Here is a 13,212-nt window from a genome sequence, read left to right on the forward strand (position 1 = left end):
GTCCAGCTATTCCAGCCCCTTTGTTTTTAAGGCCTGTTATCCAAGGGACTCTCTGAAACAGTGTCCTGAACAGGCCAAAGTTTGCACTCTGGAAGTCCAAGGTAGAGAATTTGTTGATCCCCTTCCTTACTTCACCAAGAATTGAAAACTATCATGTTGTGGTCACTGTGCCCAAGATGGCCTCTGACCACCACATCTCCCACCACTCCTTCTCTGTTAGTAATCAACAGGTCTAGTAGGGCACTGCCCTTGTTAGGTTCACGTACCAGCTCAGTCAGGAAGTTATATCTCACACACTCCAGGAAGCCTCTAACCCCTTCTGTCTGCTGAGTTGAGTTTCCATCAGACATCTGGCAAGTTGAAGTGTGCCACAAGAACAAGGGCTAGCAATCACGAAGCATCAGCCAGCCACTCTTAGAATACTTCTTTGGCCTCTTGATCCTGGCTCCCACCGGGATGCATCTGCCTTGTTAGCCTTTCCCCTGATTCTCACACACAGGAACTGGTCCTTTTCGTCACTGTCCTTGAGCTCTACATAGCTGGAACATTCCCTAATGTAGAGCCACCCCACTGCCTCTCCTTCCTCACCTGTCCCTTCTGAAGAGCTTGCAGCCATCCATTGCACCACGTTTCTGTGGTGGCCAGTACGTCATAGCTTTCCTGCTGCACCATGGCTTCTAGCTCCTCCTGTTACCCACACTGCCTGCTTTGGTGCAGGTGCACTTCAGCTGGGCTGCCAGTTTCACTCCCAACACTGGCATGTCACCCCTAGGCTCATCTCTAGTGAGCTTGGTCTTACCTTCTTCCCCCTTCCAGGGGTAGGAAAAAAGCCTTTCCAAGTCCAGCCCTGCATCAAAATTACATTGCACTCTGTGGTTACAGTGCTAGCTGTGAGGTCTAACTTGCTGTTATTTGTTGCATTTGCAATAGAGAGCAAATACAATTTTACTGGGTGATGTGGTGACTTGTTTTTCCTGACAGAATACCAGGCTGCCTGGAGACTACTCTTGTTCCCATGCCCTTGCTCTGCCTTCTTGCTGCGTGTTATTTTTAAGTTTTTAGTTTAGCTGGATCCTCACTCACCTTGCGTTAGGAGCTGTGCCAATGAAACATTAATTAATGAAGAGTAAAGGAGGAAGGGTAGAGAGAGAAAATGTGAAACCTTTTTTCTACCTGTAATATGTTCCAGCTAAGCTACAATTAGTTCCCACTGTATTGCCCATCTTCAAAATCTGTGTTATTATGGTAAACTATTTTAAATAAAGCACAATATTCATAATGTTGATGGATTCAGGAGCTTTTGAAACTTCCATAAAAATATATTTGTGCTTTCAAAAGAAGTGTTTTCTTCAAAATAGAAACCTATTTGACATTTTTAATAAGAATAGCAGCAAGTAATATTTCCTATTTTTTAGCTTGAAAAGATAAAATTCAGAAATACAAATATACAATTGGAAAATACAGACAATATTTGAAATACAGCAGCGTAGTAGTTTCTTAAAGCTAGATGTGCTTATCTTGTAGCAGTGTTGTGTCCAATTAATTCCACGTAAGTGTGTGAATCAGGTGTTACTACCTCAAATTTATTGCTATGTAACCTTGGGCACAGTTTATTTCCCCATGTTTGCTCTTAATTTTGTTTTTTACAGAGCATTCTATGATATGAAAAAGAAAATGCACATTATTGGCCTGTTCCTCTTTGCATCATTTACTTGCTTACTGTAGATAGAAATATATTTTTCGTATTTCTTTATTCAGTTTTGTCTTTGTGTTATAAATTAGTTTTTTTAGGATTCTGCTTTCTAGTAATACAGGTACCAAACTAGTATAGTTCTATAAAACTTGTGTCTGCAATGCTTTATGCTAAGGTGATATAGTTTTTATTTTACTTATTTGAAAAATCCTGATGTTTTTGTGGGGGGCACACAATCTTAAAATACATAATCATAATATCACACAGTCAGACCCAATTTTCCGTGTTTGAATCTTTTTGGTTTAGTGTATATTGTGCTGTATGTATTGTGTGTGTTTTAACAGTGATGGGAAAAGTTCCTGGTAGACATTTTTTTCATTTTCTGTGAAAAGCACGAATAGTTGCAGACAAAATTATTGAAATGTAAAATGCCTTTTTATTTTGAAAATATAAAGAGATAATATCAACAAGGGGTGCCTATAGAAGTACCTCCTGAAGTTGATAATCCCTCCTAGATTTCAGAATTGCTGCTGGCAGTGGCAGAATTGTGCTGCCTGCTCTTGTCCTGCTACACAACAAGCACATCTTCAAATTGTCTGACAGATTTTGCACTATAATAACATTCTTACCTTGAGTGCTTGCAAATTAATTCCATGCAGTCCATTGATCAAAATCTTGTGGAATTAGGTAACAGTGGAGCTTGGTGTTGGTTTTTTTGGGGTTTTTTCCCCCTTTTGAATACCAGTGGTGAATTTCTTACTGGTTTCTGTAGTGTAGGTTAAATCCTAGGGGCTATAAACTGTGATACTTTGTAGTGAGTACTTTTAGTTTGCTGCTGGAAAGATTGGAGAGTTTTTCATTGTTGAATACAGCACATTTATTCTGGTCTTGTTTGAAAGAACGGTGATTTGATCTTGATATGTGAAGCAATGTCTAATGGACCCTTTCTAGTTTGTATTCAACCTGTTTTAAGCAACAGTCGGCTGGTACATCATCATAGAATGTGTGTGCAAAAGTAGGCAGAGTGTCTGAAAAGACTGGAAAAATGACTGAATTCAACCATTTACCCACAGGATTGAAAAACGTACTCTCACTTTCTACTAATTTCCCCGGAAGCGAATGTTTGGGTGCAGAATGGTTGGGTTTGGAAGGCAGCTCTGGAGGTCTTCTAGTCGAGGTTTCCCAGACGGTTCTCTCCCTCCCTCCTCCAGCAGTGGGAGTTGGAGACCACGCTGGGCACAGGCTGCGCTCGGCCGGCTGTGCGCGCTCCGCAGCACCGGGGGGCGCATACAGCGGCACCGCCACAGCCACCGCGCAAGGAACAGCGGGCAAAGCACGACGGTCAGGTGCCGCGTGCTATTGCCAGTGTGGGAAACACCGTGGGAAACAAGGAGCTTGTCTAGACAGGTTGTAGTAAGGGTTCTTTCTTTATTTTTAATATTATCATGTGGGGATCATCTTGAGCAAAGTCCTTGTTCTGTCTGTGTGCAATTCAAAGGATATCCTATTATTATTATTACTACATATTATGTATTACTGTTTTACATACTATATATTATTATTTCACATATTATATAGTATATTAATATTTTACTCGGTACTCTTTAGCTTTAAAGAAATGCATACAAGTTTTCTTTTCAGTAGCGCATTATGCACTTTAAGCGTTTGCAGTAAGTGCCATTTTATAAATGCTGTATGCCTCCTGAAGTTTATAGACTGCATTTTGTAAACATACTTTACTCTAGACTGTTCAAGAACTATATTCTCATCAAATCTTACGGTGCTAACTTCAGAAACACAAAGCATGGCGTTTTCTTAACTTGGGCTTTAGCTTAGTACTTTGGGAAGTGTGTAAGTAGTTTTTATTCTGGGTGCTCTATAAAAGCCTAAGAATATGGAATTAGAATGCAGTGTGTTTACTAGTGCACGCTTAATACACCAACTTTCTCAAAACAGTCTTTTGTGTGGTATTATGGTAAAAATCTTCACTAGTTCAAAAAAAATACATTTTGATGCCCTAAGCTATTTAGCTTGTACTAGCAACTCTGAAACTTGCAGAAGACAATACTGTGGAAAATGAAATGTCTTGGACAAAAATGCATGCAATACTACTAAAGACAAAGGCGATAAAATCAATTTAAATTCTGGAATTTAATTTTGAAGATGTAGCAGAAGTCTCAAAGCACATCCATAAGGGATTGTCTGCGAAGAGGAGAGAAAAGCAATTTGAAAATCTGTGCTCTTTGTCTTGCCTCTAGCAATGCATGCAACAAATTGTTCTTTTGTCCCGCCTTCAGTATTTGTAGTGATTGTTGTCATAAACAACTTGGGATCCCAGGTGTTTGCATTTATCAGCTGTTGAGCCTGCTTAGTCTTGCTGTGTAGAATCCTAAGAATGCTAATCCCGAGAAATTCTGAGAACTTAGTAGGAGCTGATCTGAGAGTTACAGTTTAATATTGGCAATGAAATAGCATCTATGAGTTAAGCCATAAATTATACAGTGGCAGTTGTGTAAGTTGTTTCTTAATAATATCTAATCTTCTTTCATTTGTTTATCAACAGCCACAAGCAGCAAGCCATCCTGCTATTTTCAGAACAGTAAATGAAATTTTCAAGTAAGTTTTGAAATTATAGTGGGAAGAGTTTCAAATGATCCATTTAAACATTGAGGCTTTCTTCATGGGAAGAAGCACTATTATAATCTGCCATGTATTATAATTTCAGGATGTCTTTTTCTTTACCTATATGCTTTAAAGTTCCCTTTTGTGTAGTACACTGCAAATAACAAAAAGTGTTAAAAATCTTGTGAACTTTATATAAAGTTGACTACATTGATAAAGTCGATTACATTATAGTTGACTGCACTGTATTTTAGATTTTAAAATTTATCATTTATTTTGTGCTGCAGTAGAGACTTGTGGTTGAAATATGATTTTGGGGTGAAAATCATAAATGCTGAAAGGGCTTCGCCCATGCCAGCATGAAGGTGGAATGTAGCAAAAACATTTGCACTTACCAGTGTAGCCTCTTTTACATTATATTAATGGTCTTCAGGATTTATATTAGATATGCTCTTAATGGCATCAAACTATTGCTCTCCCTATGACAAATGAGTTTGGTTTTGAATGCATTAAAATTATTTTGAAGCAATGTCTAGTAGTTACCACGTGGGGGCTTCCAATCCTCTATACTCAGTTTTTAGTGGCTCTTTGCTTCCCTTGAGCTAATAGTTACTATTTTTAAGTAGGTCTACTGCCTGCATTACAGTTTTGATACAACAATAATGTATTTAATGACTGTTCACCAAGTGTTTTCCTTCTTAAGAAAACAGGGCTCCCAGGTACATGTGTTTGTGTGTGTGTGTGTGCCTGTGTGCCTATTCAGGTTTGTGCAGGCACTAACAGAGGAGTCTTTGTTGTAGAAACTGTAGACCCCTGTACTCTGAGAATGGACACACTTGGCAGTGATTGCTGCACAGCCCTTTCTGTTGCTGTGGTCCCATGTCTGCACATAGTGTTTTTGAAGAGCTGAGACCAATCACTTTCCCAAAGCAAAACACACTTAAAAATTGATGGCACTTCAACAGACCTGTACTGATGTCTTGTGCTGGAGGCTGTATATTGTGATGCTATAAAGAGACAAAATTTATTAAAGCTTCTTGGCTTGTTTAGGGTCATGGTATATAAAATATTTTCTAAAAATAGCATGAGACTTCATCACTATTTTGCATTCTTTCCTTTTGGTAGTGACTAGAAATGGATAAGGTGGTGTTTCTTTGCTGTTTCTTAGCCAAGGCAGGATGTTGCCCAACACAGTATTTTCTAATAAAACTTTGTGCTTTTATTACCATTTCAAATTGTCTTAAAAAATCATCATGTTTTTCTCTTGCTAAGGCTACATTTCTGTTCCCTTATTTGCTTTGAATTATTTTACATAGTGTGCTTTTTCCTCTACATTGTTGGTATTGAAATAGTAATATATTTAAAAAATAGTGTGTTTCAGGTCCTCTTGTTCTTTACATTAAGCTGTATGTGTTACCTGGCTTTTGCAGAACAATTGGTTTATGCAGTTTTGTATTTATTTTTGTTCTATTTCTCTGACATCCTCCCAGCTATTATCAAGTGGTGTGCAGATGTTAAGATACTGTTCCAGATTTAGTCACACGTGAGATTTTAGAGAACAGCTGATAAAGAATTTGTACTTCCTTGCTTGGAAACTGTTGCATTTCTATAGCTGGCACAAAACTTTTATTTTGGCGTTAATTTTCTGTTAGAAGTATGGATCTAAGCATTGTGACTCTTTCTGGAATAACTTATCTTGCTATTTGCATACATTTATGGAGGTTAATTGTGCTAAATTATCTTATCACAGGGATATTAACTTCTGCTTCTAATTTCCCAGTCTTTTCTTGCTATGTGTGACTATACAGAAATCCATATGACTGTCTTGAGTTTCTGTGTACTATGTCTTCTTTTTATATCAGTGATTATATTTGACTGTAGTTTTGTAAAATGTATCTATTACAGTAATTTGTTAGTTCTTCATATCTTTTAGATCATTGTGGAAGAAAGGAAACAATTCTCTAATACATATATCTTGCTGGCAACTTACTTTGAACATTTTTTTCTCCTTACCATTATATGCCTTTAAAATAATAGAATGAAAATTGCTGTCCATGTAGGTTTTTTTCTGCTCCATTGGCTCAAGGTTATTGTGCAGTATGGAAGCCAGTTGAAGCATTTACCTTCCTGAACCTCTAGAGTGGCCTATGGGATGCAGTTGCACAAAACACTAACGTATGCTTAACCCCATCATGGGAATAGCTGCTCTGAACCAAATAAAACTGTTCAGATGCCAAATTTGAGTAATAAAATTGTGGTTGTCTTTTTAATTTCGTATTTTTTCCCCTATTGGTAAGGTAAATTATGTGTGTCCACATGTATATTGTAGACGTTTGCTTAATCTAGTTTATTTGTAGGAGTTGCATATATTTTTTGTTTCTTTGTTTGTTTTTAATTAAAAAAAATCTAAAAAGCCTACAAAGTTGGTATTGCTGTTAGTGTCCACACTGGCGTAATGAGCTCAGACACAGCTTGAATCCACAGCACACAAAGAATATACCTTTTTTCTTAATTTCAATTAACAGTGGTATGAAGGGCAGATTCATTATCTGATCTGTCATATTCTACCTTTTTCAATGCTTAGGAATGCATTGCTGGAAACTGATGGAACTTCAGAAGTTATGACGGTAATACAGGTGTTTACACAGCTCTTTCTTCAGGCTCAGCAGAATGAAAACAACCAGGTTAGTCAAGACCTCTTCCTTAACATTTCTTTTCAGTGAGGAGACACAAAATTTCACAGGAAAAAACCCAATCCTACTCATAAGAGAGGTGATTGAACATAATGAGCTAAATAATAGCATCTCTCTGCAGATGCATAAATACGCCAAAGTGAAGTTCCAACATTTTCTCCTGTGTATAAAATTATAGTGTGAAACGAATTTACCCAACTTTACCCTGGAATACTCCTGCAACCTAAAGTGATTTTCACCTGCTCAGCTCCCCTAATGCTACAGTTTCTGCCTGTAGAGTGAACATGATCATAAACATCCATCTTTGATAAAAAGGATGAAAAATATTAGACGCATTCTTCTTTTGCAGTAGCAAGGTCTCTGATAATAAATGAAGCAGAAAGAACAATGGCATCCCCAGTCCCCTAAATAATTATAAGGAAGATACTGAATAGTCATATTAGTCTGTTCAGAAGGTAGAAGCCACAGAATACATGCTGGTTTTATTTCTAGTCTTCAACAATGGCCTCTCAAAAATTTTCTTAGGTCTAAATCTTCAAATTTCTCAGCTTAGTATCTCTTCTTCTGCACAGATTTTTATACAGGTCTTACTAGACTGAGTTAAATAGAATTAGTTTTGTATGTGTTAATTTAAACAAGAGTAGAAGAAGTTTCTTATTTTTAAATTTCCAAAAACAGATATTTAAAAAATCTTTCTTGTTTATAGGCTGCAAACTTGATTTCAGGTTCTAAAATCACAGTGTCATTTCACATCCTGACCATTTCATTTGGTTTTTGAACTCCATATTATGCAAGTTTGGAAAGTACTCTGTCATTTAATAACTTTCACTTGAGACCTAAGAAAATTTCCAACTCCTTTGACTTTTGCATCTTTTGGGGGAGATGGTAGTTAAGAAAATGTTGAGACTTCTTGGAACTTGTGATGTACTCATGTTTAATTAGCAGTGTGATTGCATCTGTCTTCTAGCTTCAGGCATCTGTCTTGCTTCATACATAGGGGCTGTGCATATTAATCTTAAGCCACCCTGCCTGCAAGGCAACAGCACATTGTGTAGCCACAGGTGGGGATCACTGGGTGAGAGCAAGGTAAAGATTGTACACCCATCGGACACCCAAGAGCTAATCCTGCTGTGCAAGTGATGCATTTTCTTCATGTTGAAAGCCCTTTGCCTGCTGACATTGCAACAGAGTCTGTTGCCCATTTCTGAAGTGATTTTAAATATTGAGTTTCCTCTGTTTATCTTGCATATGGTTTAATTCATGGAGTTTTAATTAAGGTATTATCTTCACTATTAGAATTTAAAATCCCTTGTTTCACAATTTATGTATCAGCTGTAATGTTAGCTAACAGCTGGTGTGCAAAAAGGCAGGTACAGATTGCTTCCTAAACTTCAAATCAGGCAGAGCTCTTTTGTTTTTTGTGACACCATCATTACATACATTCATAAGGCATCCATCTTTGTGCCTGTCTGATTGCCCATGACAGGATATAATGTGCTCCATTAGCATTTAGCAGAAGAATGGCAAAAACATTAAAAGACAGAAGATGAAGAGGATTCTGCCTGGTCATCAGGCACTTATAGTACAGTTAACTGACAAAAGGCTAAGCAAACCAATGTGTCCATAAAATTTGCAAAAGAACTGGGTCATGTCTGGCAGTTCACAGGTTTGCAAGGTAGGAGAGGAGTGATTCTCTGTTGCAGTGTGGCAGTTGTCAGAAATAGCTGTCTTTTATATTAACTTTGTAGACTATTTAGAGAGAAGGTTTGTCAAAACAAAACTTAAGATTGTGAAAAACGTGCTACTGGGTTTAGGAATAGTCTTTTATTCTCCATGTTTTTGAATACTGGAACACGGGGTTTAAACCTGCTTTGGAAAAAGTGTAATTTCTGTGGTCATGGATGCAGAAATTTCAGAAGGAATGTACTGAGATCACTGTTAGGATATGTTTTGTGCTAGCAGATTTTCTTCAAGTTTGTGGTGGTAGTGAAAGCTGACCAAACGATATTTGGGTCCTGTTGCTTGTAAATTTATGAAGTCTAAGTTCATGTTTTTATTTGATGGAAATTATAATTTCCTCATTAATTATTTTCCCTTGGTAATTTCAGAATTACCATTGGTTTTCACATGGGGAATTTGGTTTTAAATATCTGGATAAATATTAACTATTATAAATATTAAACTGATGCTCCACATTTATGTCCCCATCATGGCAATTGTTATAACCAGCCAATCCAAACTTGTTCTCTCACTGTACCTTTCTGTGATGGGTTACTTAAGGAAAGAACTGCCTAAAGTACTGTGTTTATACAACAGCCTTTTTTTGTTTTGCCTAGGCAGTATGCTGAAAATTGATTTTCACTTACTTAACAACACTGTTTTCATATGTAGTGCATGGTGTGAGTTGTCTTGCCTACTACTGTGTCAAGGGGATTTTTGGTGCAAGCTAAGGGTCTACATGCATACTGTAGTGTAGGGATTAGTATTTTTTTAATTAAACTAATTCCTTTTACTGTAGAGTCTTACCATACCAATTGTACACAGAGTGTGAGAATAGTGTATATAATTGTGTGCTGTAATTTCAATGAACAGTTGTTGACAAAATAAAAAAAATAGAGAGAATGTGTCAGTATGCTTGTTTATAAGATACATGTATGTATATCCCAAAAGAAATTAGTTCCTCAATATGGTCTTCATTAGATTTAGAAATACAACATTTTATAGAGTTTATAGTCTGTGTTTCAAGAGATGATCTATTAGCTAAATGCCATCTTACTCCTAAAGAAAGGAGACAGAAGATAAATGGTACGGAGACTCAAAGACTAAAATGGCAGAACCACAGACTGCTTGAGGTTGAAAGGGACCTCTGGAGGTCATCTTGTCCAACTCCCCAGCATGAAAGCAGGGCTACTTAGAACCAGTTGCTCAGGACCATGTCCAGATGGAACTCCATAACTCTTCTGGGCAACCTGTGGTAGTGGTCAGTCACCTCACAGTAAAAAGAAAGTAAAAAAATAAATTATGAAAGTGTTTTCTGATATACAAAAGGAACCTCCTGTGTTTGTTTGTGCCTGTTGCCTCTGATTCTTCCACTGAGCACCACTGTAAAGAGCTTGCCCTGTCTTCTTTGCACCTCCCTTCAGGTGTTTATTTACGTAGATAAGATCCCTTGAGCCTTCTCTTCTCCAGGCTCTCTGAGCCCTTCCTCATAGGAGAAATCTCCAGTCCTTTAATCATCCTTGTGGCCTTCTGTTGAACTGAACATTAACTGGACATACTGTTTCAGGTTAGGCTGCTGGAGCTGCTGCTCCCCTCTGCTGGGGGGAGCAGAAGGATCACCTCCCTTGATCACTGGCAATCTTTTGACCAATACAGCTCAAGATACTATACACTGCTTTGGCACAGGGCACATTCTGCTGACTCATGTTCAGCTTGGTGTCCACTGGAACCCTGGGTCCTTCTGCTGCTTCAGCTGGTTGGCTGCCAGCATGTGCTGGTGCCTGGGGGTATTCCTCCCCAAGTGCAGGTCTTTGCACTTTCTCCTTGCTGATGAACTTTATTAGGCTTCTGTCAGCCCATTTCTTCAGCATGTCAAAGTCCCTCTGGATGGCAGCACAGTGCTGTCACATATCAGCCACTCATCCCAGTTTTGTGTCATCACCAAACTTGCTGAGGGAACTCTCTGCCCCTTCATCCAGATCATTAATGAAGATTTTAAATAGGACTGGACCCAGTACTGAACCCTGCTGTACTCTGGTAGTTACTGATTTCCAGCTAGATTTTGTGCCAGTGATCACCACCCTCTGGGCCTGGCCATTCAGCTGGTTTTCAGTCTACCTCAAAAGGAGTTCATGTTGCACTTGAAAATACATGGTGTATGTTAGATGTGCCTGTAGCAGATGTTTGCAGAACAAAAAGATTAAAGGTATGCTGCTGCTGGTCTCAGTTACACAAGCAGTGTCCACAGTGTACAGATAAATAAAGGGCAAGTCTGTTATCTGTGACAGCTCTCAGATCCTAAGGATTTTAGGTTTCCATAATAGATGGCAATAATCTACACCATGCCCTCAGATTCTATAAATGTTTTTAGTTCTTAGCTTAATATGATCCATGAATCTGTTTACGCTGGAAATGAAATTAAACTAATTAGTGTCTCTTTCAACCTCTACATATTAAGAGCAAAGACATAAATGACTACAGGAAAAAAGCCCAAGACTACTAAGATGACTTTTTTTTTCATGCTCTGAATCTTTTTTGGTACATATACTTTTAAAATCCATAAATAATTATGTTTCATAAGCAAACATTTCCTAAATATCCCCTTTCTTTATGCAAAATCCTAAAATGAAATATAATTTTCTGTTCCCTTGCTTCAGTCTGTATTTTTAATTACTACCTTCGATGAGATAGTTCACCATAGGTTTGTTTTGAAAGCTGACCAGAAACCTGTTAAAATAGTGATTTTGTATCTTAGCATAGATTTCCACTGAAGGCCTACTTCCCTTACCATCACCAGCCTCTCATAAGAAGTTTACTCAAACGTCCTTCCGGTAAGTTTCTTCATGAACTATTTCCAGCATTACCAGTCTGCATTGTCTGTGTATGTCTTAAAATAACTTTAAAAGGGATGGATACAAATTTTTGCCATTTCCTAAACAGGGTGTGTTTGACTTAACAATTTTAACAATATTCTTTTAATGCATTTTTCTGCAGGAAAATCTAATTCTTGTGTAACAATACCACGGATGTAACCTTAAAGAAAACTAAACCAGAAGTGAATAACAAAGAAAGAGTACATGATTGTGTAGCCATGTTACTGAGATTGTAAAAACACTACATCTTCTTATCTTATAATATCAGTAATGGTCATAATCAATTTTTTGTACGTCTATTCCAAGAAAAAGGTTTTCTGTTTGTCTCTGACACTTGAATTTTTCCAATACTTTAGATTGCAAACCTAATTTTTTTTCAAGTTTTCGATTCATATAAACCAAGAAACCACTGTTTGTTTTTATGAACAGTAATCTAAGCTCAGTGCAAGAGTCTCTGAGAATGTTACTCCACTGATTATATATTAATATTGAAGTAGCAATTACTCAAAGGAACATCAGCCTCACTTGAATTTCCTAGCTGTAATTCCTCACATGTCTTTGACAACAAATTGTTCTGTGAAACACAGTAATAGGTATTGTTGAAAATGGGAAATACAGAAATGAAATTTTAAATGCTTTGTGATAACTAAATCAAGTTGCAGAAATTTTAAAGCTAGCTTAATGTGGTTAGTTTCACTGTTATGTTCTAGTTAGACAGGCGAGGATTTTAAAAGTTTTATTTTCATCCTTCATCCTCAGAGCTCCCAATTACATCCTGGTCTCAACACATGAAATACATTTCGAATATGCTCAAAGCATTAGTAGAAGATACAAATATTAGGTAAGCAGTGTAAGATTTTCTGACTTTTTGTTCTTTGCATGTTACTTTGGAAAAAGTCTTGTCATTTGAAGTCTTTAGTGGCTACCTTTCCTCATTTTCTTATTATTCTCTAAAGGGAGCTTTGTTTTAAAGAACAGGTATCAGATTACTTACTGAAATTGAACTTTGTAGCATATATACCTGACCAATATGTCTCTTATTAAACAAAATCTTATCACTCCTTTCAACAGCTAGGTGTATAATGGAAATGCTTACTTGCCTATTCTTGCACTTCTCCACCAAAACTTTATTTTATGAAGAAGCTGGGATTGGCTTTCTGCAGGCTTGTGCAAACATCCAAACTTCTTGACTATTTTCATAAATACATGACTGCCAGACTGCAGTATCATTGCCATCATGAATGATGTTTTTTGTTATATGAATTCTGCTTTGGTAGGAGATGATTTAGGACTATATGAAAAGAAGGAAAAACATATATCTGTATCTGCTACTGTCCTGTAATTTTTTCTAATCAGTAGTGTGATGAGATGTGACTCAGATAGAGGCTGGATATGAGTCTGCTTAGATCTGCTCTGAGAGTGAGCTGTCCAAAGAATGTTAAACAGCTTTTAAATTCAAAGAAACCAAATTTTGATTTTAAACTTGAAATATTTCAGAAGAAACATAGAACACCTAGGCCAAGCAGACTTGAAAAACAAAATACTCGGCTGTGCCCCTGTGTTCTGGAAGAAAGACACATGCAACCATGCATAGTTTCAGTTAACTCATGCA

At 37.3% G+C, this 13,212-nt stretch overlaps 1 protein-coding gene across 1 annotated transcript in view; it reads left to right on the top strand.

The window, feature by feature from the left end:
• Nucleotides 1-13,212, top strand: part of FANCC (FA complementation group C) — a 90,783-nt gene that overhangs the window by 67,109 nt on the left and 10,462 nt on the right. The window contains exons 10-13 of the mRNA XM_071580434.1: nt 4,257-4,309; nt 6,900-6,999; nt 11,483-11,558; nt 12,360-12,441. Of these exons, the coding sequence (XP_071436535.1) occupies nt 4,257-4,309; nt 6,900-6,999; nt 11,483-11,558; nt 12,360-12,441 (311 nt within the window). The remainder of the gene's footprint in view (nt 1-4,256; nt 4,310-6,899; nt 7,000-11,482; nt 11,559-12,359; nt 12,442-13,212) is intronic.

This window comes from Pithys albifrons, chromosome Z, assembly GCF_047495875.1.
Source record: "Pithys albifrons albifrons isolate INPA30051 chromosome Z, PitAlb_v1, whole genome shotgun sequence".
In the NCBI taxonomy this organism is placed as follows: Eukaryota; Metazoa; Chordata; class Aves; order Passeriformes; family Thamnophilidae; genus Pithys; species Pithys albifrons.